Raw genomic sequence first — 26,284 nt, forward strand, 5'->3', positions numbered from 1 at the left:
ATGCTAGGCTAACAAATGGATGCTCTGGTCTCCAAAGATCCAGCCAAGGTGCTTGAGTCTGGTAAAGCATCCCACCTAAAACTAAGTCTCCTTAAAAGGGAAAAAGGTAGGAATAGGAGAGCTACAGCCAGCTGTCCACGCTCTGGGGTAAAGCAATGGAATTTGTTTCTGAGGGAATACCATTTTAGAAGAATACTAAGACCACATCTCCTGTAATTTTTCCAAAGGGCCATCTTACTCTAGGATGGCAGGGCTAAAAGGGACATTGATAACATCCAGTTAAAACACCATACTCACAGATGAAGGGACCAGGGCCCAGCGGGGGGAAGGGACCTGTCCAGGTCACACAGCAAGTTACAGTCAGGCAGAGGACAACTGCGACCCTCGTCCCTCCTTCTACAACGCACACTAAGTCACAGAGCACCACTAATAGGTCATAGACAAATGAGGTAAAGAGTCACAGCTGATACGAGCCCTTTAGAAATTGCAAACGTGCCAATCTGTGATCTGCCTGGAAAAGAGTAATTAAAAAAAGACTTCTCATGGAACAATTCATTTCAAAAGTATAAAAAAAACCACATGCAAATCCTTTTCTCACTGTTTGCACTGCTAAAAACTACACCTGCATACAAATCTGGTTTGCATCTAATTTTTAAAAACATACAAAAGGGGTCATCTACAAACACAGGTTTTCCAACTCTTCACGAAGCACAAAGATCCATTATTTGACTTTTCCATCATCCTATGATCAATGTTTCTAAGACCCTAGGAAGAAAAGGAGAAAAAGAATTAGCAAAAGTAAGCCTGCTCTGTTACAATCAACTATGTGTTACCTGGAAGGTGGGGGAAATGATCCTTCACTTCAAATCTCTCCCCAGCAGGAAATGGTGCCAATGGGGAGCCCCGAGAAATACTGTCAAGACCAAAAGCTGGACGTTTCAGAGTGGCAGACTCCAGCTTAATAAGAAGACCTTTTCAACCATTGGAAAATCCACAGATGGCTATCAGTGGTAGTGAGCTCTGTATCCCTGGAGGTACACAAGCCAGAGCTGGCAATACTGTGTGTCACAGAAGGAACCCAAGACCCAGGCAGCAGTGATGGTCTTAAAATTCCACAATTTTTCATGGTATCCTTTTGACGTATTCACACCCCAGAATCATTTCTGCCTCAAAATATATGTGTATTTGAAAATTATTGAGATATATATTTAAAACTGGAAACATATCTATATAAAACAAGTCACATATCATCAGGAATACAATTTTAAGACCCAATCTCCTAACTCTTTGTTGAATTCCTATTTCACAGTTTTACATTTTCATATTTTTCTCCCCATTTCTAGGGCCTCTTAACTACTTACATACACCCATCCTTCAACCCTAATGCCACCTCCTTGATGATTCTTCCTTCATTTTCCCCAGTTCTAAGCTGCTTTTTGTGCTTTAACATCTCCTCCCATTCCCTTAACATCGCATTCCTTGTATTATAATGATGTCCACTTTTTGTTTTTCTGTGATCCCCTACAGACCAGAAGTAAGGCCTGGCACACAGAAGGCGTGCAACAGTAGTGGCTAAAAGAGTAATATAACTAAAACCATGGCAAAATCCTCTTGCTTTTGAGAAACGCTATCAGACTTGTTTCTAATTTTTCCTGTTCTATTAAGCACCTGTTGATCAGTCTTGGTAATGGTGTCTGTTCACCACTGCTCCCCCATTCCTGTAAGAGGATCATGCAGGCCAGGCACAGTGGCTCACACCCGTAATCCCAGCACTTTGGGAGGCCAAGGTGGGCGGATCATGAGGTCAGGAGATGGAGACCATCCTAGCTAACACGGTGAAACCCCGTCTCTACTAAAAATACAAAAAAATTAGCCAGGCGTGGTGGCAGGCGCCTGTGATCCCAGCTAGTCGGGAGGCTGAGGCAGGAGAATGAACCAAGGAGGCAGAGTTTGCAGTGAGCTGAGATTGCATCACTGCACTCCAGCCTGGGTGACAGAGTGAGACTCTGTCTTAAAAAGAAAAAAAAAAAAAAAAAGGGATCATGCAATCCCTGCCCTTTTGCCTCTGACGAGTGAAGCGCACATCCTCCCATACACAATCCCCACTGGGAATCCCAGACCTATTGATTGGTCTGTAAGTGGGCGGGGCACACATCACATCCCAGCAGAAACTTTAAATGCAATGGTGTGTGCAGCCTGGCCACAGAACGGACATGTTCCACACTGGAGCTGTTCCTCCAGCTGGGTCCTGAGTGAGGGGGCACATGGGGCAGGGCCACAGCCAGCTCACAGCTATAACATGGAACATGAGCAGGTAAGTGATCAACATCTGTGGGTGTGAACCAGCAAGATTTTGGGATTTTTATGGAGCAAAAGCTGGCTTATAAAGTGATTCCTTTCCCGAATTCCCAGTTCACCTGTAGGCAGGGAACAGATGCAACCCCAGCTGTCAGCTGTGTGACTACCGACTAGGAGGCCCTGGCCAGAAGGGATGTGGAGATTCTCTCTGCCCCTACCCACAAGGGGATGTGTTGCGAAGCAGCATATAGTGTTGAGGACAGGAAGGCAAGGCCTGAGCCCCAGGAAGGAAGCTCAGGCGTCCTGAACAAGGAAGAGCTCCAGGAACACACAAAGGAAGCTCAGGCATCTTCTTTGCGGGAATATTTTCACACGGACGCGGTCACAATGACACTGTCTGCTACCTCTCTCAGTGCTCGTTCTAGAAGAATACAGAGGAAATATTCCCTCCAGCCCCAAAACACAACTGGTCTTTTCATCTCATGGACACACATCATGTTCACTGCTCTTGCCTTTGCATGCTAAGAAGCTCAGAGGGAGATGTGTGCAGAATATACCAGAGATTCTACTGCTCATCTTAGTATGTTCCTAATCTTCTTTTGCTCTCTCCCTGGTTTCCTCCATTTATGTATTTTTCTTCCTTTTTATTACAGGTCTTATAAGCCACTTCAAATATCTCATAACTTGGGTGTAAAATACTAAAAATGACTTAGAACATGTACATTTCTCCATCACATGCGGTCATCGGGAGCTGGGAAGCGGAAGCTCCTGTATTTACTCAGATCTAGAACCGTCACCGTGCTGTGGGACTCAGCCTCTCCCACCATGTTGGCTGCATGGCACTGGTACACACCCTCATCCTCCTTTCGTAGGGGGTTGATCTAGAAATATAACAGGCAAGTTTATACAGTTATATAAGGTACAGCAAAATGACTTCCTTAGTTCTTAATAAGTCTGCACACCTCCTCCTTTTCAGAATAAGGTAAAACTTGCTCTACTTCTCCCCTTGCCTTGGCTGCCAAGGAGCATGAAGGTAAATTTCCTTCCCAGGGACCCTCTTGAAAGGCACGCTGCCTACTGTGGCTGTCATCTGAATGATTCCTCCACATGCCTGCCATGTACTGCGAGCTATCTGTAAATGGTATACCATTTTGTATTAAAGGTGCAAGGTATAGATTATTTGGAAAATACCTCAAGTTAAAAAAAGAATAAAAATCTACTGACCAAAGAATTATCCACAAAGTATTCCCTATAGGGGCAGCCTCTACAAAATATCACCAGAGATAACCTCTTTGTTCCTGTCTTTTCTCCTAAGAAAATGGGGGAATGTGCTTGATTTGAAAAAAACCACATAACCAATTGCATTCCCAATCTCTCAGCTGGGTGGAGAAGAGTCACCAAGCCTCCCAGAGCTGTGGGTGGAATGAGGAGGTTGTCCTTAGGGAGCACCCCGAGGATACTCACAGCCAGGTCCATAACCAGCTCGCTTCTCTTTTGCTTTCTCTTGTTACAACCAACCGCTTCCATCAATTACAAATCATGCTACGGACCACACACTGGGGTATGCACATCAGCTCGTTTTAAACTCATGCCAGTCGTGGGGGAAGGGTGAGCATTATGGTCTTCTTTTTACAGGAGACTCACAGGTAAATCACAGACTGTCAGGGCCACAAAGGCCCTCAGAGGTCATTCAGTTTGAAGCCCTCTTTTAACAATAGTGGAAATGGAGGCTCAGAAAGGTACAGTGACTGACCCAACATGGACCCCTATCTCCTCATTCCATCACTCCTTCAAACATGTGGCATTCTTCATCTTAGTAAAAGTGCTGCGAGTGGCAGGAAAGAGCTCTGGAGGAGGACTTGAATGTGCCACCTTCCTCCTTTACCAGCGGGTGACTTTAGGCAGGTGTACTAGTTTCCTTGGGCTGCTGTAACAAATCGCCACAAGCTGAGTGCCTTAAAACAAACACATTTATTATCTACAGTTTTAGAGGTCGGAAGCCCAAAGGGCTAAAATCAGTGGGCTAAAATCAAGGTGCCGGCAGGGCTGCGTTCTTTCTGAAGGCTCTCAGGAGACTCATTTTCTTGCCTTCTCCAGCTCCTAGTGGATGCTGGCACTCCTTGGCTGTGGCCCTTTCCAACATCATCAGAGCTAGAAATGGTGGGTCAAGTCCTCCTCACATCGAATCACTTCAGTCTGCCTCTGACTCTTCTGTTTCCCTCTTCCACACTTAAAGACCCACCTTTAAATTGGGCCACCCGGATAATCCAGGCTAATCTCTTTATCTTAAATCTCCTTATCTCAGCGGTTTAGCAACCACAACCTCCCTCCCACCACCTTGCCATGTAACGTCGTACGGTTCTGGGGGTGAGGACGTGGACATCACTGTGGGGCCATCACTCTGCCCCTGGCAGCAGATCACATGTGTTCCCAGCAGATCTGAAACCTGCCCTGCCTGCCTCACAGTTACTGGAGGGGCCAGTGAGAAATGGGTAAGAACAGCTTTGGAACATGTAATGCGTTGTAGAAATATAAAGGATGGTTTTTAATGGTCAGTCAATAATATCCAATAATCCTAAACACTCACCAAAATCCAGGCCGTGGCCTCATGGTCGGAAGGGCCCCCTCGCACCTGGACAGCTATATTGACATGGTCCCCAGGCAGCTCCTCCAGCGCTTGGGTGCCCTCAGGAGACTGCATGACCTACAGGGGACAGGAACGCCAGGAGGGGACTTAGAAAAAGCATTTCTGGATAAAAACCATCCCACAGGCTTCCTCACCCTCCTCCTTCCTCCTCCTCCCACTGACTCAAAGACTGAAACCCTAGCACAGCTCGTTCCTATGCAAATGACATCAGTCATGTTTTAAACCTACTTGTACATATAGACAGCACGCTCTGCCAGACAGCAAAGACACAAACATCACCACTAGCCCACAGAAGGATTCAGAATTTCAATGCCCGTCTCAGGCCTGCTGACATTAAGGGGACAACATACACTATGATCCTTGCTGGTCTCTCAAAAACTAGTCTTTAGAAGATTTGGTTTTGGAATAGGACTAAGTCTTCTGCCATCAGCCAGGTCTGTCTGAAACACAGCCCTGAAGTGAAGCAGGATACACACACACATGGCCACCGTAGCTGATGCAGACTGGGTAAAAGCAGAGTTTTCTGGGTCCTTAAGTGGCCAAGGGTGTAAATGGCACAGGAAGGGTTGCAATGTCCCTTTCTAAGGGGAGAGCTTTGGGGTAGAAGTTTCGAGGCAAAGGAGTGGTACAGAAGATATCCTTTCTTCATCCTCTGGCCCACCTATAAAAGCATATATATAAATACATTTAAAAGAAAAACATTTTACCACTCACTTCTTTCTGTTTCTCCCTGTCTCTTTCACACACACACACACACACACACACACACACGAGACGCATGAGTTCTTGGACAGAAATACCTTTCTCCATGTGATGACTGGGGTAGGCACAGCCCTCACTTCACAGGACAGGCCCACCTGCGCCCCGGTGACATTGTGAACACTTCGGGGAGGAACGACGACCACAGGAGCTAAGAGGAGGAGACAAGGGGATGCAACCTTTACCCTGTCAGGTTCCAAGCAATCCACCTCTGAATTTCCCTGCCCACTGAGAGCCTGCTGGGATGTCCTGAAATGAGGGGAGCCGCACGTCACACTTGGGCAGGAATCCTAAAAGAGAGATTTCCTCAGACCTGGAGAGCTGCCTACCGATCTCCTGATCCATCTTTGTTTTACCAGTGGGGAAACAGGGGTCCAGAGGGGAGGGGCGACTTCCCAAAGTCCCCCAGCGCCATCTGTGGCAGAGCTTGGGCCTCAGTGCTCCCTCCCAAGGCCCGTTCCAGGCTCCGGCTGCCATCTGCTATAGCTCAACCAGGAAGCACGGCAGCCGACTAGAGGGGCTGGTGTCACGCCACCAACGGCAGAGTCTTCTAACAGATGGGCCTTTCTCCTTCCGCGTGGAGGGCGTTAGGAAGAAGAATGCCGGGCAGAACAGCTGCACACACCCTGGAGCTCAACCCCCTGCGGTCCATTCAAGATGCCCATTTGCATGCACAGAGTAAAGACTCCCCAAGGCTCCCCCACTCCCTCTGCCTCCCCATCCCCGAAGCCGACCCAAGCCTGGGCAAATCAGGGAATCAGACAAATGTGGTTCTAGACTGCCAGAACATGACGGAGAGGAGAGGGAGGGTGTGGACTCTCTGGACAGGACCCGACGTTAGATGTTTCAAGCTGCTACTCCACACTCTGCCTTCCTCCCTGTGTCTGGCATCTGCTCTGCTCACGCTGGGCTGGAATAATCAAGGCTAGGTGCTTCTACCTGCTGTCACCTGCACTGGACAGCAACTCAGCCACCCCGGCATCCAGCACCACAGTGTGTTGGGCAAGGTGCAGTGTGGAGGCCGGGCCAGAGCATGCTCACACACAGCTGTCATCAATAAGGTGGGGATCACACCCCTGCTTCCTAGGGCAGTCGAGCTGATCTAACCATGGAATGACGGTGAAAAGTGTAAGTTAACGTGATATGCAAGTGAGGGCCAGGAGCAAACAGATGACTGGATGAACAAACACATGACAAATCAAGGAACAAACATGTTCATTTCCAGGTCATCAAACTGCAGAGTCTAGAACTCCTAGGGCTTTGCCTGGTGACTCAAGGACAGTCCTGTTGTTCTCCACAAGCCTGCACCTGCATAAGGCTGTAATACAAAAGAATGGCAAAGGGAGGAGACAGAAGGCAGGAGGAAGGAGGTGACAGACAGGGTCGCATCACACCCAAATGCACAGGAGGATCAGGGTGCAGAAAGGAGACTAGTTTGGCCCCTCCAGACAGACTGGGAAGCAGACCCTGTCAAACCAGTGCCAAAAAAAATCTCTGGAAAATCGCCTTAGAGCCATAGTCTCAAACTAGAGAGGCTCTTTAGCATCCTAATTCTCTGTGATTCTGTGTCTGACCATGTATGACATGCTCACCCAGCCTCCATTTGCATGCCTCCAGGGATGGAGAACTCACCACCTATCGGGCCAGGCCGTTCTGTCTTTGGAGGGCTCTACTAGTAAGAAAGTACATCCTCACCTAGAGCTAAAGCCTGTGACTCCCACCCGTTGACCCTGGGGCGGCCCTCTGGAGCCCCATAGCCCCTGGTTGTCCCAGCAGCCCACCAGGGAGTTGAATGCAGACTGCCCTCCCCATCCCAGGCTGCTTTCCTCCTCTTCTATCTGATCCGCCCACTCCTTCAGCTGTGCCCACCTGAGGGCCCTCTGAAGGCTGGTGCCCAATCCATGTGCCTGAGTGTAGCCAAAGCCCCTGGAACCAAGATCCTAGATGTCTAACGTTGCCTGACAGCCACAGAGAGCCACAACACTGAGCTCTCTGGCAGGAGCCCTATCTGCGATGACAAAGACAGTCTAATTTATTCACATTGTCCCGCCAGCGCCTCCCCAACCACACAAGTGCTGGGATGTTGCCTCCAGGGGAGCCCAAACTGGTGCTCCAGTGGCTCACTGTGGTGACAGTCAGGAGGACCTGGATACCAAGGGGATGCTCAGTCAGCGTGGTTTACTTTTGTTCATTTTTGTTACTTTTTGTTTAAAAAGTCATACATTTTAAATGTGATTTCATCAATCCCTTCCAGGCCTAAATGAGTAAACCAGTAAATCACAATTCACCTCTCTCTCCTCATATTTCAGTCTCTCTCTCTCTTTCAACAACTACAGTTAAGAAAGACTGTCTTGGAAATACTGACTTCGTAACTGATTTTGTGGCAAAAAATACCAATTCTTTTACAAAAGAGGCCCTGCTTTTAAAGGGAGGCCAAAGCACATTAAAGGGACGTTTAAATTTTTATTTATTTATTTATTTATTTATTTTAAAATTTGCATAAAGCACAATTCGTTCTTTCTGGTGTGCAGTTCTAGGTTTTGACAAATGGATACAGTCATGTAATTACCACTATAGCCAAGATACAGAACAGTTGTTCTGTGACCTCAAAAAATTTCATGTTGCTTGTGCCATAATAATCCGGTTCTAATTTTTTTTTTTTTTTTTGAGGCAGGGTCTCATTCTGTCACTCAGACTGGAATGAAGTGGCACAATCATAGCTCACTGTAGTCTCGAACTCCAGGGCTCAAGCAATCCTCCTCCCTCAGCCTCTTGAGTAGCTGGGAATACAGGCATGCACTACCATGCCCAGCTAATGAAACAAATTTTTTTTTTTTTGTAGAGATGGGTCTTGCTATGTTGCTCAGGCTGGTCTTAAACTCCTGGCCTCTAACAATCCTCCCATCTTGGCCTTCCAAAGCTCTGGGAATACAGGCATGAGTCACTGTATTCCCAGCCCTGTTTTTAATTTTAACATATCTGATTTTAAATTTAAAATATTTTTATCCATAGTAGCTCTTTATAATAAATAATTATCACAGTACCAGTAATAACAGTAATTATACTATCAGCTAGCACAGCACTCACTGTGTACTAAGCACTTTTCTGCCTACAGGTATTAACCTGTTTATCTCTCCAGCAATCTCACCAGCCGCCAGATGGTGGCGCTGCCCTGGGTTACCCAGCATTAAAGCGTGCAGAGTGAGGAGGCTCTATGAGCCCAGTGATCTGGCTCCAGATCTCAAGCTCTTCTGAACCACTGTGCTAACACCACCCTCCCTTTTCCTTAGAGGACTCTTCCATGTACACTACCCTTTAATCCTCACACCAGCTCTGTGAGGTAGCTGCTTCCATCCCCATTTTACAGATGAGAAAACCAAGACTCAGAAAGATAAAGTGCCCAGAGAAACAGGGACTCAAACCCAGCACCATGATTCCATTCACTCCCACACTGGTTTCTGAAGTGGAACATTTGTTATCCGTATGGTCTCCGTTCCAGAGTAAGAGATGAGTTGCTTAGGCATTGTGTTGGGGGATCCCCAAGACAACTCTCCAGTTCAAAGATTTCCTAGGAGGACTAGGAGGACTCACAGGACTCAGCATACAGTGGTACTCAGGCTGTGATCTATTACAGTGAAAGGATTTTCCCATCTGGCAAAATCAGTCAAGGGAAAAAGTCAGGGTCGGGGAAGCAGGCACAAGCTTCCAAGAGCCCTGCCCATGGCGTCACAAGCATGTGAAATGCTGTCTACCACAGAAGCTCAAGAGGGACTCGGTGCCCAGGGATTTTACTGGGAGCTGGCCACAGGGGCACTCTCTGCCTAACTGAATACCTAAAGTCCACACTCTGAGAAGGAAAGCAGGGGTTCCGCATAAACCACATTGTTTGTACAGTTCAGGCACAGGGAGCCACTCTCATCAATTCTGAGAAGAGTGGAACCCCCCTGTAATCTAAGTCCCCAGATACCAGCCCAGGGCCAACCTTGCCAGCAAGCCTTTCTGAGGATATGGTCACAGGCCTGCCATGTTAGCTCTTTTCTATACAATAATGAAACATCCCAAACATCACCCCCAGGGAACAGCTCTTGTGAAGATAACCCCTAACATGAGCAATGTGTCCTTGACACCAGCAGGACATTTCTAGTTCCTACTATCCCCAAGGGCTCACTCCAGCATTGTACTGGAGCGCTCAATGTCATGGCTGCCACCACAGGCAGGAAGGACAGCGTGGCAGGCAGGGGTGGAAGAGTCCAGGTTCAAATCCTTTCTCTGCCAGGTCTTGGCCTCAGTTTCTTCTTCTTTAAAATGGGCACAGGAATCTATTCCCTCCCCAGCCCACTCCCCAAAGGCTGCTGTGAGGAACAATTGCAAGACCCTTTACAAAATGTAAAAGACCTCTGCAGAGGGACTTGAGGACTCAGCAGGGTGTGCTGTCCCTAGGCAGTCTCCTCTAAAGCTCTTTGCCTGCATGAGACCCTCCTCTGGTCTCAGGTGACAGGCACCAGGAGCCATGACTACAGCCCTCACTCCGGGGAGCCAAGCATATACTCTTACTGTTGCCAGAGCCACCACACTGCTGGAAGAACCAGGGCTTTCCTTTCTGCTTGCCTTTCACAAGAATGATGTGGCTTGTAGGAGGGAGGATGGCTTCTAGCTAGCCCAGTCTGTGAATGTGGAAGCCTCATCCCCCTAGAGCTCTTCCTTGTTGATACTTGTTTCCTTCTGCTTGTGCCAGCAATAGCCCTAGAATTGCACAAATCCAACCATCCAAGGGCTAACCAGCAGGTAAGACAGTCACCCAGATGCACATGGTCACAGGAGGCAGTACTGTGGGGTGAGCAAAAACAGTACCAGAGGGAGACTCAAATGCCCAGGGATCTGGCTGCCAACCACTTGAGCTAGGGCAAGTTGTTAATCATTTCCTTTTTATCTGCAAATGAAGATAATGACCACAGCCTCCCATCCTTGGGGTGAAGGGAGAAAATGGATGTGACTGCGTTATTAACTGTGTGGATCTGTACAAATGAAAGGGATCAATATTATTATTATAGCGTGTGGTGCTTTGTCCCCCTACCTCGTCAATTATATCGGTCATTGATGGCTGGAATGAAAAAATCTTCCCAAATGCCTCTGAGATTTCTTTAAAGTTAATGGTGCTAGGGAAAGAAAGAATATCAAGTCATCCCCCAGGACCCCATCTGCTTGTATTAAAAAGCACACAACCAAAGATTTTAATAATCAATGCACTGAACAGCCCTGATAATTTATGCTAATAGTCACGTTATGATGTGGAACGAGAAACAGCTTAATCCTGCTCCCTGCAGCCTCTGCCTCAGATCTCCTCCCTCGGCATGAAAGGGTTTTGAGCACAAACCCCCTTCTTTGTCCCTCTCACGAAGTGGCATTTGCTGCCTCTCCTGGTTACCTGGTAACACATATTAGCACAGACCTAGGTTTCTAAGTGGAGCTGGAATTTCAACCAAGGTGTATTTTCTAAGATTCAGGGTCTCAGGAGCTCACTGAAGCTGCCAGGGCTCAATGCCCTGCTGTCTTGCTGTCTGTAGGATCCCAACCCTCTCCCAATGCTAACAAATAGGGCACACACACTGAACGGTCCAGCCTTTAAAGTAATGAGAGCAATCATCATCATCATAATACTAAGGCCATACCACCTTACCAGTGAGAAGCTCAACCAATAATTCAGAATGTATTGAAGACCCAAGTATGAATAATTCTTACTGTTGGAAATTGTTTTTGCATCCTTCTTCTAATTTTGTTTTTTAGGGTTTCACTGTGTTAGCCAGGATGGTCTCGATCTCCTACCGTGTAATCCACCCGCCTTGGCCTCCCAAAGTGCTGGGATTACAGGTGTGTGCCACCGTGCCTGGCCTGCCTGGCTATTTTCAGATGGTCGCCGCACAGCTAGTCTGCTAGCAACCTGATCAGTAAGGTGCTGTGCACCCGCCACCCTTGAATCTTGGGGGTTTCTCAATCTGGGTCCACCTTCCTGTTTTTCCCAAGGTTCGTCACTTGTCCCTCTATTTAGCACTGGGCTATAGCTCCTGAGAGAAGCCTTGAAGGATGAGGAGAGCATCCCAAGGCTGGCAAGGGGGAGGCACAGCATGAACTGAGGCTCAGAAGTGGGAACCCTTTGGTGGGTGTGCAAGTGGGCCCATGGGGCCGAGGCCTGGTAGGATGGTTGGGAAAGGAGAGGACACCCCAGAGTAGTTTGGGGTAGGCCATTGCAAGCCTTGGGTGCCAGGCCGAAGGGGGAAGTTTCATTCTGCACTTTGGGAGACTGAGGTGGGAGGATTGCTTGAGGCCAGGAGTTCAAGGATAGCCTGGGCAACACAACAAGATCCTGTCTCTACAAAAAAATTCTAAAAATTAGCTGGGCAAGATGGCATGTGCCTATAGTCCCAGCTACTTGGAAGGCTGAGGCAGGAGGGTTCCTTGAGCCCAGGATCACAGTGAGCTGTGATCAAGCCATTGTACTCCGCCTGGGAGACACAGTGAGACCCTATCTCAAAAAAAAAAAAAAAAAAAAAAAAGATGGATGCAAAAGCAATTTCCAACAGTAAGAATTATTCATATGCGAGTCTTCCATACATGTGTGTGGATCAAAGGGTCACTCTCATTATGTGGCAGTTTGGGGCGCTTCAGGGCATAGGAGGAAAGAGCAGAATTTAAGCCTGAAAACTGCTTCCCCAGGCTCCTGAGAGGCACGTATAAGGACCCTTCATACACTGTGAGCAACACAATAAATACTTCCCGAGGCCTCATTCCATGAAATCTAGGTGCTTGGGTTCCAAAGGAGTCAGGAGGGTGATTTTATTGCCAATATTGAAGCAGAACAGCCCTGCTCTGACTCACAGTCTGTTTCCCTTCAACCGGGGTCCCCAGGGGCATTGTTAAAAAACGCTCCCGCTGTGTCTTCTGAATAAAAGATGGCTTTAGGGCAGCACAGAATGAGCTGCTGCCTGGGCTAGGAAACATCCCCTGTCCAAACCTTCATGCTTTATCTGGACACAAGGGCAGAGGCCACACAAGCACTTCAGGACAGACAGTGACAGGCAAACAGTGCCCGGTTCTGTGGTGGATGACACAAAGGCTGATGCAGAAGAAGGGCTGAACCCCGGGGAGGCCTGACGCCTGTCGCTAATGAGATCATGAAAAGCAGTTCTGAGTTGCTTCCGTGTGGCCCCGCGAACATCTTTATTCCCTGGGTCTGTGCCTGGGGTGGGCATCAGAGCCTGTAGATCAGAGTGGAGGGGCTGTCACATTTACTTGTCATTTGGTAATTTTCAGTGAATTAGGGGTATGGAGTTTCCATCTGCCATCTGGCCTCACTCTGGTAACCATGGTAACCACCATCTGCCTGACTTAATACTATCAAGTCCTATGCCGAAAGAGCACTGGACAGGGTGTTGGGACCAGGGAGCTGGTCATCCTTTACTGGTCACCCTGGACAAGGGCTCTGACCTTACTGGGTCTCAGTCTCTTTCTCTGTATAACAGCAGATTTGGTCTGAATGTCTTTAAGGTGCCTTTCTCTTAGGAAGAGAATGCCACTCTGGGGAGAAATTATCTAAGACCATCAGCACCACTTATAGTCTGGGGACCTGGTCAGCATTTCTTATGTCTCCTGCATATGGAGTTAAAGTGTTACCTGTCTGGAGACAAAGAGAATTGCCTGTGAATTAACTGCTGAGGAAAGCAGATTATAAAAACGAGTGATAGGAACTAGAAAAAGGAAAGAGAACTGCTTAAGTGCCACATGGCGGAGACAAACTGTTCCAAGTGAGAGGGACCTCAACAATGACTCCACTGGGGCTGATATGGCCAGAGAGGAGAAGGGGCCTGTCCAGGGCCACTCAGGGAGCCAACGGCAGCACAGATGCACCCCCAGCCAGCTCTGTCCTCCATGGGGAGCTTCAGCTAGGAACAGTCAATGGTGACTTTCCTGTGCTCAACTGGCCACACACTGGTTTTATGTTTCCCAGGACAGGAGGCTTCCTGCCCCATCTCCAACAACCCATTGTGTCTCCTGGACTTGGGTACATCTACCTGAGCTACTCGAGGGGAAAGATTACTAGATCCTTCTTAAGGCTTGGGAAGAACCCCACCCCAAGCTTCTTTCTTGAAGCTAAGTCATTATATTGTCTTAGGCCCTAAAGTCTGGACTTGGTCTCTGGGCTCAGGCCAGAATTATTTCCCAGAAGCCTGAACCCCAGGCTGAAACCTAGGCTCCTTGGGACTCACTGGTCCCCGTATCACTCACCCTAAACTCTTCACTGCCCACTCCAGACAGAGTACACAGGGGCACTTCTCCAATACCTAATGGGCGGGATACGCTCATGCTTAGGAAGCCGGTAAAGCAGTACTAATGCTTTGGTTTCTTTTTGTTTGGTTTTCAAAAGGTACATAAAGAGAGTGGGCAACTATAGCACACAGAGATTATTTTACTTTGATGTTAATGAAGCTTAAGTTTCTAAGTCCCTAACATTTCATAATAAGTTTCGAAGTCCCTAGCAGTTCTATTCCTTTACTTAAGACAGGACTCTCCAAATTATATATGTTTTAGACCCTCGAAACCTGGGTCTGCCCCTAATAGCACCACAAGATCTTTTCAGATCTTACTTCTCCAGAGGTCTTACTTTTCCTGGGTGGAGCTCCCTCAGCATCCCAGCTCAGCCCCATCCCACACCTGGGGCCCTGGTGCTCTCTGGTGCTATGGCCTGGTGACTCCTGATTCCCCAGTCTGGAACTCATCCTCCTCCCGCATCTTCAACTTCCCTTCCTCCTCATTCAAACAATCCACCTAACGCTGGATACCTGGGAACTCTCATCTCCCTCCTCAACTCCCAGTCTCCTGCCCGGCAAACATACCATGCCTACAAATAAGTGACTGCATCAGCAGGTACTTACGTACCAAAAGGGGTAGCAGGCTCACCAAAAATTCGACTAGCACGGTGAGTGGCGTCTCCAAGGATTCTCATCCCAGTCTCTCTGAGCACGAGGAGAGATACGAAATACTGCTCTCTAAAGGGAAACTGAGTCCCAGGCAGAGCCGTCCACCACTGGGCAGGGGGATCCTTCGCTCCACACCCCAGAGGGTTGGAATCCCCCCTTCTCTACCCACCCGATGCCCGACCCCGACTCACCGAACTCGCAAGGGCCGTCGCGTGCCTTGTGCAGGTGACCGGGGTGCGCGCGGGGCTTGTGCCGGGCGCGCAGGCGCAGCGCGCAGACACTGGGGTAGGAGCGACCGTCAGAGCCGCAGACGGTGCCGCGCTGCGCGCACACGCAGAGCCCAGTGCCCTCGGGCGCCGCCCCCGCGGCCCGGCTCGCGCACACCAGGCCGGGGCCACAGCGCGCGCCGGCTCGGCCCCCGCAGCTCGCGCCCTCGGCTCCCAGGCAGCGAGAGCAGCAGCCGCACTCGTCGCGCGCCGAGATCCCGGGCGCCGGGCAGGGCGCGGGCGCCGGGCAGCGCTCCGGCAGGCACAGACCACACTCGGGGCGCCGGCCACCCGCGTCGCGGATCCCGAGGCTTGGGGACAGCGGCGGCAGCAGAAGCAGCAGCGGCAAGAGCAGCGACAAGCGCGGCATGGCTTGCTTCGGGACAGCGGCGGCGCCTCTGCTTCGCGCTCCGCTCCGCGCCCGCCAAGCAGCCACCGCTCCCGCCCCGCGGCCGCTGATTGGCCGGGCCTGCACCGCGGGGCGCCCGCAAACCGCTGCTTCAGCCCGGGACCCGCGCGGTGCCCGCGGCCCGGGGCTCCGAGCTGGAGGGGCGCCCCGAGAGCAGCTCCCTGACCTCCGACTGGACTCTTGAGGGAACCGAGACCCAGTCGGGGGGAGAACTTGCCCGAGGTCGCTGTGGTAGAGTCAGGATTGGATAACGGTACAGTCTCCGGATCCAAGGCTGGTTCCAGATAGTATGCCCGTAAATCCTCCCAGAAGGATGCGCTGTTTTATTTAATTTTATTTTGCATTCTGTAGTTTAAGAAGTTTTATTTTATAAAGAGAATATATGTTTTAAAATGTATATTTTACATATACATCTAAGGATGAAAAGAGGGGTTTCCCTACCACCTTGTATCACCATCCTCCAGCTCGACTCCCAGAGGCCGCTCTTGCTATCGGGTTTTTGTGTATCTTTGCAGAAATTTTCTCTGTGCCTATAAAAGCATATGTGCCTATAAAAGCCCTTTCCTTTAAAACACACTCTCTTTCTCTCCCACACACACGGAGTAGCGTGCCATATACATTAGTCTGCACTTGGTTTTTCCACTTAACAGTATTTCACAGTTTCCCCACCTCTTCTCATCTCTGAAACTGAGTTTCTTGTAAAATCAATGGAAGCATAGTTCATTGGTTCTGTGAGTGTGCTTCTTAATGCTACGTAAAGTCACGGTGCATCTCCGTCCACAGTGACTTTGTTATGATGAGATATGGTGATATGTTTTGGAGTTCATGTAGAGTGGCATTTCCACAGGGTTTAGTTGCAGTTTCTTAACCAGTTGTTTTCCATCCTTCGGTTAATACGAATAATGCTTTGATGAAGTCTCTGTGCACCAGGGTCAGTGTGCCTGTGGATTAGTGGGGAACGCATGTTGGAAAGACGCAGGTTCTTGTAGTCAGCTTTTCATGCCGCCGTTGTGCCTTCTCTGGGCCAGGCTCTGTGCACACCATCCTGCCTGAGTCCTGGCAGGACACCCAGATGAGAAACCTAAGAGAGTCTTGGCTGCTGGGATTTGATGTGTTGCCAGGTAAAGGCATTGAATGGAGGGAGGGACTCGCTGACCAGGTTTTATGGGAGACTTTTCCTGCCTTTACTGGCCACCCCTCATTTGTCTTGTGCTCTATTGTTTTTTCTTTGCTGAACTCCTAGAGATGGAGAAAGCCTCTTGCAGCCTGGGAAGACCAGCATTCTTGGGTGGAGTTCATTTTGTTTTCAAGCCTAGTTCCTTCCCAGTTTGCAGTCTTCTTATTCCTATAAAGGAACCTCTTCTGAGGCCACTTTATGTGGTGGTCAGAGGAGGGCCATCTGCCTGGTCGACGCTGGGCCTTACCTTACAGTCAGCCACACAGAGCAGGGGTGGTCAGGCACCATGAAGGGGTGGTGGTAAGGAATAAATATAACAATGTTGCTAATGCACTTAGCGCAGCTGTCAGAACGTATTAATGATGACTTTCAACCTGAAGGCTGCTGTCTTTACCAGGAGTGGCCTTTTAAAGTGCTCTCACCCCTTCACCTCTCTGCTCTTCTAGGAATCTCTCCTAAAAAAAAGATCACGATGTGTGAAGATTTCATCCTGGAGTTGGTCACTACAGCAAAAAAAAAAAAAAAAAAAAAAAAAAAACGGAAACGACCTTAATGCCCACTGAGAGGCAATCATTAGATAAATTATGGTGCGTCTAACAATAGAGGATTATGTAGGCATTAAAAATTAGAAAGAACATATGGGTTAATAGAAATGCAAACATGTTTATAATACATTGTTTAGTAAAATAGCAAATTTAAAAGTACACATCTAATGTAATGGCATACTTGTAAATATGTGAATGTGTAAACATGCAAGAATTTAAGATTATTTAATGATGGGAAGGGAACACTTTTTTTTTTATTTAAAGAAATGGTACCTCATTCTGCTCCCCAGGTTGGAGTGGAATGTCATGATCATAGCTCACTGCAGCCTCGAACTCCTGAGCCTCAAACCATTCTCCCTCGCTCAGCTTCCTGAGTGGCTAGACTACAGATGAGCACTACCATGCCTGGCTAATTTAAACAATTTTTTTTTTTTTTTTCAGAGGTGGGGTCTCACTATGAGAAGGAAACACTTAACAAAGCAGGATTTGCAAACAAAAGAGATGAGCGAACTCCATGCTGCTTTTCAGGACAACTTTGCTGGTAAGTTCAAACTTTCTAATGGTTCATAGTTGTTCAAAGAGAGATTAGGCTGCCCCAGATAGTGAGGTCCTTGTCAAAGAAGGAGTTTAAGAATGAGTCTTGGCAAGGAGCATCGAGGGGGTCAGAATTAGGGGTCAGGGGAGTTGATATTTGATTACCTCGAACTGAGTCACCATTCCCATAGTACAGTGCCTGACCCTGAGACCTGGACTGGACAAAACATGGTCATGATTGAGAAATAAATGTGTACAAAGATGATTTGCCTCCTTTTTATGCAGACATTAAAGGAGCGGTAAGTGAACGGTGTCATTATAATGAAGTTAATGTGTACTTAATGCAGGTTAGGATACACAATCTCACAGAGGCACATTTACATATGATCTACATTCCTTTTAAATGGTAAGGAGAGTATTAGGTATGCATAATGACTCTTTGGGAATTAAATCAGAAGACTCATTTTCCAACACTGAGCCTGTGGCATCAAAGCCCCTGTATCTGGGTGGAGAAAACATTCCCAAGCTTTAAAGGTGATCAGTCTTGTCTATTTCCTTTTAAAATTGCCCGCAAGCCCATAGCCCAGCAGAGGCTTTTGTGCTCTTTCATCTCTCTGGTTCCCAGGGTACCAGTTAACACTGTGGGCCACACCTGTGGGCCCCCTAAGACGATGGGAGAAAGTAGGGACAAATTCTCCCAGTCGGGAAGGGAGTTGAGGTGCCTCTGTTGTCTGGCAGGTGGAGAAATCCCATGCACCCGGGTAAGTAATTAGGCAACAAGAATGGGTGTGATTTTCTTCCTCTTCAGCTTCCAGCCTGAACACAAACACAACACAGGGAAGACTAGTCAATCCCCCATTCAGAGCAGATGTATGCCCACCCAGCAGCTGCTGAAGTGGGTATGAATGTCCCATTCATTTATTTCTCCCTTGAACATAGAGATAAATGGCAGATGTTCTCTGTCCTTGGAGAGCTTCCAGCACAGAGGAAGAGGACAGGAGCTCAGTTGAGCAAAGGCCACTCCATAAATAGGCCATGGATTTGAACCTCAAGCTTTAACAGTTAGGGCAATCATAGATAGTCTTCTCTCCAAGCTAAGGGAAGGTGAAAGCCCTTTCTCCAGACCTCTGGTGGGCCATTACAGAGCGGAAGGCAAGGTGGGTGTCTAGAGGGAAGTTCCATAAATGACAGATGGGATTTTTAGGGAGACAGATTTCACTTCAATATTGCGTGCAAGGGGGTGTAGCAAGATGTAGAACTCTGCAAAGATGGGAATTCAGATACTGAGCAGACAAAAAAGAATGATAGAGGATTTGCTGTCCTGCTGTAAACTACTATATAACTTTGACAAATTAAAGAAAACAGCTATGGACAGGTATTGGACAGTGTTCTAACACAGGGCTGTGATCCTTGAGAGTGTCAGGGGGCACACAATGTGAGCCCCACATCTACCCAAACTTTCTTCCTGGGGACACTTTCCAGGCCACTGTGCAGGGAGGTGGAGGCCAAGCAGTCTCACTGGACAGAAGAGGTAGACATCAGAATTCAAGACTAAGGCAGAGATTTGGGGATCTAGGACAGAAAATGAGGAACCACAGAGAAGGAGTCCCACGAGTCTTAGACCTTTGACTGACCCTGTACTGCACAAGTACAGGGCAAGACTTGAGGGCAGTTGCTGGGAGGTGAGAGCTGAGCAGAGATTTGGGGCTCACACCGTCCTGATGAGATTTTAGAGTTCAGGCCCAACCAGAATGAACCGCCCCAGCCCCCCTGGGGTTCTTTCTCCAAGCTCAGTGACACTAGCATCAGCCAAGTGGTTGCAGAGGTCTGAGTTTGAGCTACAAGGACCCCTCTTGTATGCATCTAAGTTTTAGTCATTCCAACCATTTCCTTTGTTCTCCTAGCCCTAATGGTGGTAGCTGCTTCACAGTTGCTACCTCCAAGTTGCCTAATTAATAATAATTCTTCTTCCTTCTTCCTTCTTTCTTCTTTCTTCTTTCTTCTTCTTCTTCTTCTTCTTTTTTTTTTTTTTTTTTTTTTTTGAGACAGGGTCTGGCTCTGTCATCCAGGCTGGAATGCAGCAGCATGATCTTCGCTTATTGCAACTTCTGCCTCCTGTGCTCAAACTATCCTCCTGCCTCAGCCTCCTGAGTAACTGGGACTATAGGCATGTGCCACTATGCCTGGCTAATTTTTGGGTTTTTTTTGTAGAGACAAGATTTTGCCATGTTGTTGAGCCTGGTCTTGAACTCCTGAACTCAAGTGATCTGCCCACCTCAGCCTCCCAAAGTGCTCAGATTACAGACATGAGCCACTGTGCCCAGCCAATAATTCTTTTTTTTTTTAATTATTATTTTTTGAGACAGAGTCTTGCTCTGTCACCCGGGCTGGAGTACAGTGGTGCTATCTTGGCTCACTGCAACCTCCGCCTCCTGGATTCAAGCAATTCTCCTGCCTCAGCCTCTCGAGTAGCTGGGACTATAGGTGTGTGCCATCATGCCCTGCTGATTTTTGTATTTTTAGTAGAGACAGAGTTTTGCCATGTTGGCCAAGCTGGTCTCGAACTCCTGACCTCAGGTGATCCACCACCCTCAACCTCCCAAAGTGCTGGGATTACAGGCATGAGCCGCCATGCCTGGCCCAATAATTATTTATATTACATACCATTTGTAGGCTTGGCACAGTGGCTCACGCCTGTAATCCCTGCACCTTGGGAGGCCAAGCTGGAAGGATTGTGCCAGGAGTTCAACAGACTGGGCAACACAGTGAGACCTCTTTTCTACTAGCAAAAACTTATAAAGTTTGCTGGGCATGGTGGTACATGCCTCCAGCTACTCAGGAGGCTGAGGTGGGTGGATCACTTGAGCCTTGGAGTTCAAGACTGCACTGAGCTGTGATCAGGCCACTGCACTCCAGCCTGGGAAACAGAGCTGTTGCTTGCCTGAAAAAGATAAAAAGGGAAATGAATTCTATTTGTCATCTGACTAGGCCTGAGTGATCCAGCTAATAGAACCAGGAGTGGTCCCAGGAAATAACTGTCAAAGATGGGTCATAATCAAAGAACTAGAAAGCTTAACTACAAATATGCTTCAAAAATAATACAAATTATTTATTTAAATGATAAATGAGAATACGTTTCTTGCAACTACAGGGTCAATATTGCTGAAAATGACACAAAAAAATGTAATTGTGTGTGTTGCATGATTATAAGTTGAATTCACAGGCTTGGCAGTCTCTTATGTGAAAGTTAGGGAATGAGAACCTGAGACTTGGAATGGGGAAATCGGGGTGGACTCAGATGAAGCTGAGAATCCTGAACCCTTGAGTCATTCTGAGCTTCCTTTGCCAATGGAAGCAGCTTGCCTGTCATGTCTGAGAAGACTCTCTTTCCCTTGCTTAAGGACTCTGTGTTAAGATCACCCAAGGCAGTTGCCTTGCAAGGGATACCTTTTCTCCTCTGGCTTGTGGCCACTAGACTCTCAACTGGCATCAGAACTCTAGGCAGTTGAGTAGGGCACATACAAGATTTGTCCTGGGAAGATTTAGCTTCTATACCAAAAAAAAAAAAAAAAAAAAAAAGGCAAGATTTTGCTACATGACATTGTAGAAACCTGGAGAATATATGCATGAATAGATTCTTAGGGTATTAGACCAAGGAAGGCAGAATAGAATTTAGCATCAAGTCAAATTTATTGATACAAGTGTTCTGATCAGAGATTCTGGATTCAATGTGTTAATTTGTGCAGGGGGAAAAGGCTCTACAGTTTACTTAGCTGCTTGAGTGGAATGGGGATTCAAAGGTGACCTGTATTTAAAGATACTGAGATGCCAGAACATCCTTGGTGTGTTGTAGGGGATGGGATAAAAAGGCTTAGGGAGATGTTGGAATCGATTTGTTATAGACAACTCGCACACTCACCTAACCAACCAACCACTACTTTCTCCAGGGGGGCCCAGAGGACATTCCCTTCGCTATGACATTGGGAAATTCATTAATGAGGGGACCACTACTGTCCTTGAAGACTTGGTGGTGGCTCTCCTCTTTTGGCCACATGTGAAGATAAGAGATGCTACCACTGAGCTGGGCTCCTTAATCCACTAGGAATCATGGGATCCCAGAATAGCAGAGGCCAAGTGGTAGCATCCAACTGCCAAGGGCAGAGCAGGGCACATACATTGTAATTGGCAGTAAGATGGTGAGCATCACTGTGTTTTGACTCACAGGAATCTTGGCATTGGCTAGTTGTCACAGTATCCCTAGGACTGAAAGAGATGGGCATCCTACTAAAATACTGTGTGCTCCATATAACGGAAAACTCCACACCTGGTGTCCAGAGCCTGTTTTCAATCACCACAGTGGAGAGCCAGAAGTTCTTGTCCCATTTTCAGACCTAGTATTAACCCAGAGCCTCTTCTTTGAAAGGATGGCTGGGTCCCCTTAAAGAAGGACTCTTTACAAATGTATCCTATATACCGTCCTGTAAGCCCCTCCCCAGAGGGACCTCTGACCATTTACGAGAGTGACCCACCATAGCCCACAGTTAAAGTCGGGGCATACAGCGCTCAGGGCCCAAGTTCAGATCACAGAGCACACATCCTGTGGTTACTTCCCCGCTTCCTAAATAGAATAGTTGCACTTGGCAACCAGCAAAATCCCAACATCAGCTCTGTGACACAAAGTGGAAGCCCCTGGAACTTCCTTTCTGACCAGGAGGGTAAAATATCTGCTGCCAGTTTCCTCACAAATAATTGACAAAGAGTTCATCTTGCCAACGGGAGAATTCACTTTCTTAGAAGGCAGCACAGCCTAGTCTCCTAGGAGGAAAGCACTTGCCCCCTTTTACATGCCTTTGGCCCTTTTCCTTTCAAAATAATAATGTGCCATTATTGTGCTAAGAGCATTTGATTGCTTTCTGATCCAGATCAACAAAAAAATTACATAGCAAGTCCTTATTTAACACCGTGGATAGGTTCTTGGAAACTGACTTTAAGTGAGACAACGTATAACAAAACCAATTTTATGTAGGCTAATTAATACAGGCAAGAGGTTGAGTTCCTATGGCATATTTCTGGTTATAAAAACATTACCACACTTCTAAATAAAAACCCCAAAGACTTCTAATCATAAACATTAAAATGAATGTGAACATTTAAGAAAGGTTAATAAGAACAAGGTAATTATTTACTCAGGGTAGGGAAGGGCTGAACCGTATCTGAGCAACTCAGTGCCCAAGGCAGGAACAGACCATGACCATCGCAGGGCGCACTCACGCACACCCACAGTCACTCACACTGGGACCGTGCAGACATGCCAGTTCCCTCACCGGTGCACATCTTCAGGCATCCCACACAGACATCAGGATAATGTGCAAACTTCACACAGACAGTAGTCCTGGCTGGAGGTGGTTTCCTTTTTTCTCATCAATGTTGTAAAAAAAAAAATCACATTGAATGTGACAGCTTTATTCAAGGATCTGCTATAGCTTTCCCCCCACTTATTCTCAAATTTTTCCCGTGTTGGGGAGGGGTACAAGTCTCAGTTCATCTTTCCACGTCACATCCCTAATCTGTAGATTCGCTGATGCATTGACTCATTTGTTCTTCATCCAGCAAGCTCTCAGAAGGCTCACTCTACACCTGGCCTGTGTTGGACACTGGGGAGTAGCTGAGGAAGCCATGCTCTGTGTGCTCAAGAAGGTGGCCCAGGTAGGGTGGATAGGGAAGCAATTACAGTGCAATGAATGTTACTATTGAAGAGTATTCAGGGAAAAACAGAGTCAAGGAGAGCTCCTGGACAAAGCACTTCCTAAATTAAATCTCAGAGAGCCCATAGGTGTTGGCCTGGAAGGATGATAGAGAGGGGGAATCCACATGGAGGGAACAGTGTATGGGAAGGCGTGAGGACCAGAGAGAGGACAGCACATTAAAGAGCAGGAGCAAGCTCAGCACAGCTGCAGTGCTGTGTGGGGTGTGGAGACATTGGAGGGGAAGCCTGAGAGGTCAGTAAGAGCCAGACCACCAGTCTTTCCCAGCCAGCTGAGAAGCTTGGAAATAGTGCAACCTAGGCTTGGCCATGGTAGAGCAGGCCTGTATTGCTTTCTGACAGATGGACACTTCACAGGTGGAGGGGAAGGGGACAGCACATACCCACCAGGAGCCAGAGGATGAGCCTTTTGGAGAGTCCTTCTGGTTCTCCTTTCCTCTGTCTCACAGGCGGGAATGCAGTGGTGCAATCATAGCTCACTGGAGCCTTGAACTTCAAGACTCAAGCAATCCTCCCACCTTGGCCTCCCAAAGTGTTGGGATTACAGGCGTGAGCCACTGCACCTGGCCCTTCCTGGGGCTTCTATCCAAATGTAAGGTTTGTGCTGGGACCACCCGTAGGAAATTGCCACCTTGTGGGTAATGCGGGAATTACAGATCTAGAAATGACAATGTTCCTTATTTCTCAATTCAGTATGTATTTCCTAATAATTTCAAGCTGCAGTGCTGGAATAAGGAGCCATCTATCAGGTGGAGAGAACAGAAATGCATACAGAAGTCACTGAATGTTCAGAGGTATGCCTGAAGCAATAGGTTGGTGAGGGAGGACATTGAAAGCTTCAGAGATGACACCTGCACTGAGCCGGGTAAAAAGTGGTCTTTAGGGGCCATGTTCACTTTCCATCCTGCAGCACGGGATAGGAAAGGACTCATGCAAGGTCACACAGCTCTTCAGGGCAGGGCTGGGGCAAGCACCCAAGTTTCTGGGTATCTCAGCCCCGAGCTCTTTCTTATATATGGTTGGCCTTCAGTTTAAATGGATCCCACTCCTGGTGCTCTAGAAATGGCTTTTGCAGAATCTGATCTTCTGCTCCTGACTATTCCCAGGCCCCGTCATGGTAATTGGTCACAGCCAGCTTTCTGATGCAGTCATCTCTTCCTTTGTGATCTGCATTCTGTCTATGTGAAACTGCAAAACACTAAAACTCTCCCTAGGGTGAATACTGTGCTGCAGCCAGGATCTTGTCCTCCCTGGGAAGAAGAAACAAGGTGTGTCCCACGAGCATTTATCCTCAGGGACTAGCATAGTCCTTGATATGTAGGTACTTTGTAAATATTTGTGATATGAATGAATGAGTGAAGACAGGAGAGGTGGGTAGGCCTGAGAGGTTAGTCCCAGCTCTCCTGTGGGGTTATCCAGAGTTCAGTCTTCTCTAGAATAGTCTGGAAAGATTAGTTGGGGACAGATTACAAAGGTCACTGAATGCCCAGCTAAAAAGATTGGCTTTCTTCTACTAGCAGGGGGGAAGCAAACCTGTTAGAGAACAGGGAAGGAGCAGGATCAGAATATAGGTTGGTTTCATTCCTTGTCAAAGAGAGAAAAATAGTCCCAAGTCAAAACTCGTATCTGTCCCAGAAAGCCATTGATATTACTTTGTGAACCCAAAAATATTGGAGACAGGTTTCAATCAATTTAGAAAGTTTATTTTGCCAGGATTAAGGACACACCTGTGACACAGCCTTAGGAGGTGCTGACATGTGCCCAAGGTGGTCAGGGCACAGCTTGCTTTTATACACTTTAGGGAGAGATGAGACGTCAATCAATACGTGTAAGAAGTACATTGGTTCTGTCTGGTGTGGTGGGACAACCCGAAGTGGGGGCTTCTAGGTCGTAGGTAGATAAGAGACAAATGATTGCATTCTTTTGAGTCTCTGATTAACCTTTCCCTGAATACACAGTTTATGTGTGAGAGGAAGGTAGAGGAGTAGTCACTTATCCCTTAGTCTGGCTCAGTGAATCTGTACTTTTACATAAACAATAGGGCAGAGGAAGCAATCAGATGTGCATTTGTCTCGGGTGAACAAAGGAATAACTTTGAGTTCTGTCTGTCCTTTGTATAGCACGTGTGAAAATAAGCCATCAATTTACATACCAAGGTGAAATTCGACAGAACTGTTTAGGGTAAAGACCTTGAGGCCCATGAAGAATTTCCTTGTGGGTAAATTATGAGAAAGGTATGTAGCTCTTTTTTTTTTTTAATTGAAACTTTGTAGCTATCTTATTTAGAAATAAAATGGGAAGTAGGTTTGCCTGACTTAGTTCCCAGCTTGACTTTGCCCTTCAGCTTAGTGAGGGTCCAAGATTGATTTTCCATTCACAACTTAATGAAGAAATTGCACTAGGTCTTCTAGATATCTGAGTTCTTTTGTTTCTAATTTCTACTTCTGGTTTGGTTTCTATTTCTAGTTTCTAGTTTCTATTGCTAGTTCTTAATTTAATAATTAAGCCATGTCTCTAGAGAATAACTAGAAACTGACCTGTAATAAGCTTACAACACTCAGGAAACAAGCACAACCTTTGTGATACACTGTTGAATTTCCTTCTGTGACATCACCCAGGCTGTGAACCCTACTACATACAGGGCCCCAGTACAGTAACTCTTCCTAACCTGGGTCTGGTATAGTCAGTAATCTCTTTCCTCACTCTCTGCCAACTGCAGCACCAATGCATAACTCCTGGAAAAAAGTCTGTAGTGGAGTGCTATAGGGCTCTGTTCTATTCAATGTTTTTATTGGTAACCTAGATGAACTCAGAGAGAGTATTCAAATGCCCCCAAAGAAATTAATATACATTGGATAGGAAAAACAATATTCAAAAAGGCTTGTGTAGCTTAGCATGGTGAAGAGAAATCAA

At 47.3% G+C, this 26,284-nt stretch overlaps 2 protein-coding genes across 4 annotated transcripts in view; one reads left to right on the forward strand and one right to left on the reverse strand.

Annotated features, from left to right (window-relative positions):
• Positions 1-17,045, reverse strand: IGFBPL1 (insulin like growth factor binding protein like 1). Its single transcript, XM_007968662.3, has 5 exons — positions 14,868-17,045; positions 5,746-5,855; positions 4,886-5,002; positions 3,021-3,179; positions 1-765 (listed from the first exon to the last, which is right to left on the reverse strand). The coding sequence occupies exons 1-4, from the start codon at positions 15,310-15,312 to the stop codon at positions 3,030-3,032; spliced, it is 822 nt and encodes a 273-aa protein (XP_007966853.3). The 5' UTR covers positions 15,313-17,045; the 3' UTR covers positions 1-765; positions 3,021-3,029.
• Positions 17,046-17,066: 21 nt separating this feature from the next.
• LOC103219166 (stimulated by retinoic acid gene 6 protein-like) overlaps positions 17,067-26,284 on the forward strand; it is a 67,062-nt gene continuing 57,844 nt past the window's right edge. The window contains exons 1-5 of one of the 3 annotated variants that reach the window (XM_073021788.1): positions 17,067-17,115; positions 17,515-17,614; positions 23,218-23,313; positions 23,821-24,639; positions 25,492-25,605. The gene's annotated coding sequence lies outside the window, so the exon portion shown is untranslated. Of the gene's footprint in view, positions 17,615-23,217; positions 23,314-23,820; positions 24,640-25,491; positions 25,606-26,284 lie in introns of all 3 variants that reach the window. The other 2 variants (XM_073021789.1, XM_073021790.1) reach the window with 2 other exon arrangements.

Source organism: Chlorocebus sabaeus, chromosome 12 (genome assembly GCF_047675955.1).
Source record: "Chlorocebus sabaeus isolate Y175 chromosome 12, mChlSab1.0.hap1, whole genome shotgun sequence".
Lineage (NCBI taxonomy): Eukaryota > Metazoa > Chordata > Mammalia > Primates > Cercopithecidae > Chlorocebus > Chlorocebus sabaeus.

Bases quoted from the DNA above. Each gene is read 5' to 3' on its own strand.
- IGFBPL1 (XM_007968662.3), bottom strand. From the start codon at position 15,312: ATGCCGCGCTTGTCGCTGCTCTTGCCGCTGCTGCTTCTGCTGCCGCCG. The intron at 5,856-14,867 runs GTGAGTCGGGGT...TCCTCCTCTTAG, and splicing joins CGACGGCCCTTGCGAGTTCG to CTCCTGTGGTCGTCGTTCCT. The intron at 3,180-4,885 runs GTGAGTGTTTAG...TTATATTTCTAG, and splicing joins AGGCCACGGCCTGGATTTTG to ATCAACCCCCTACGAAAGGA.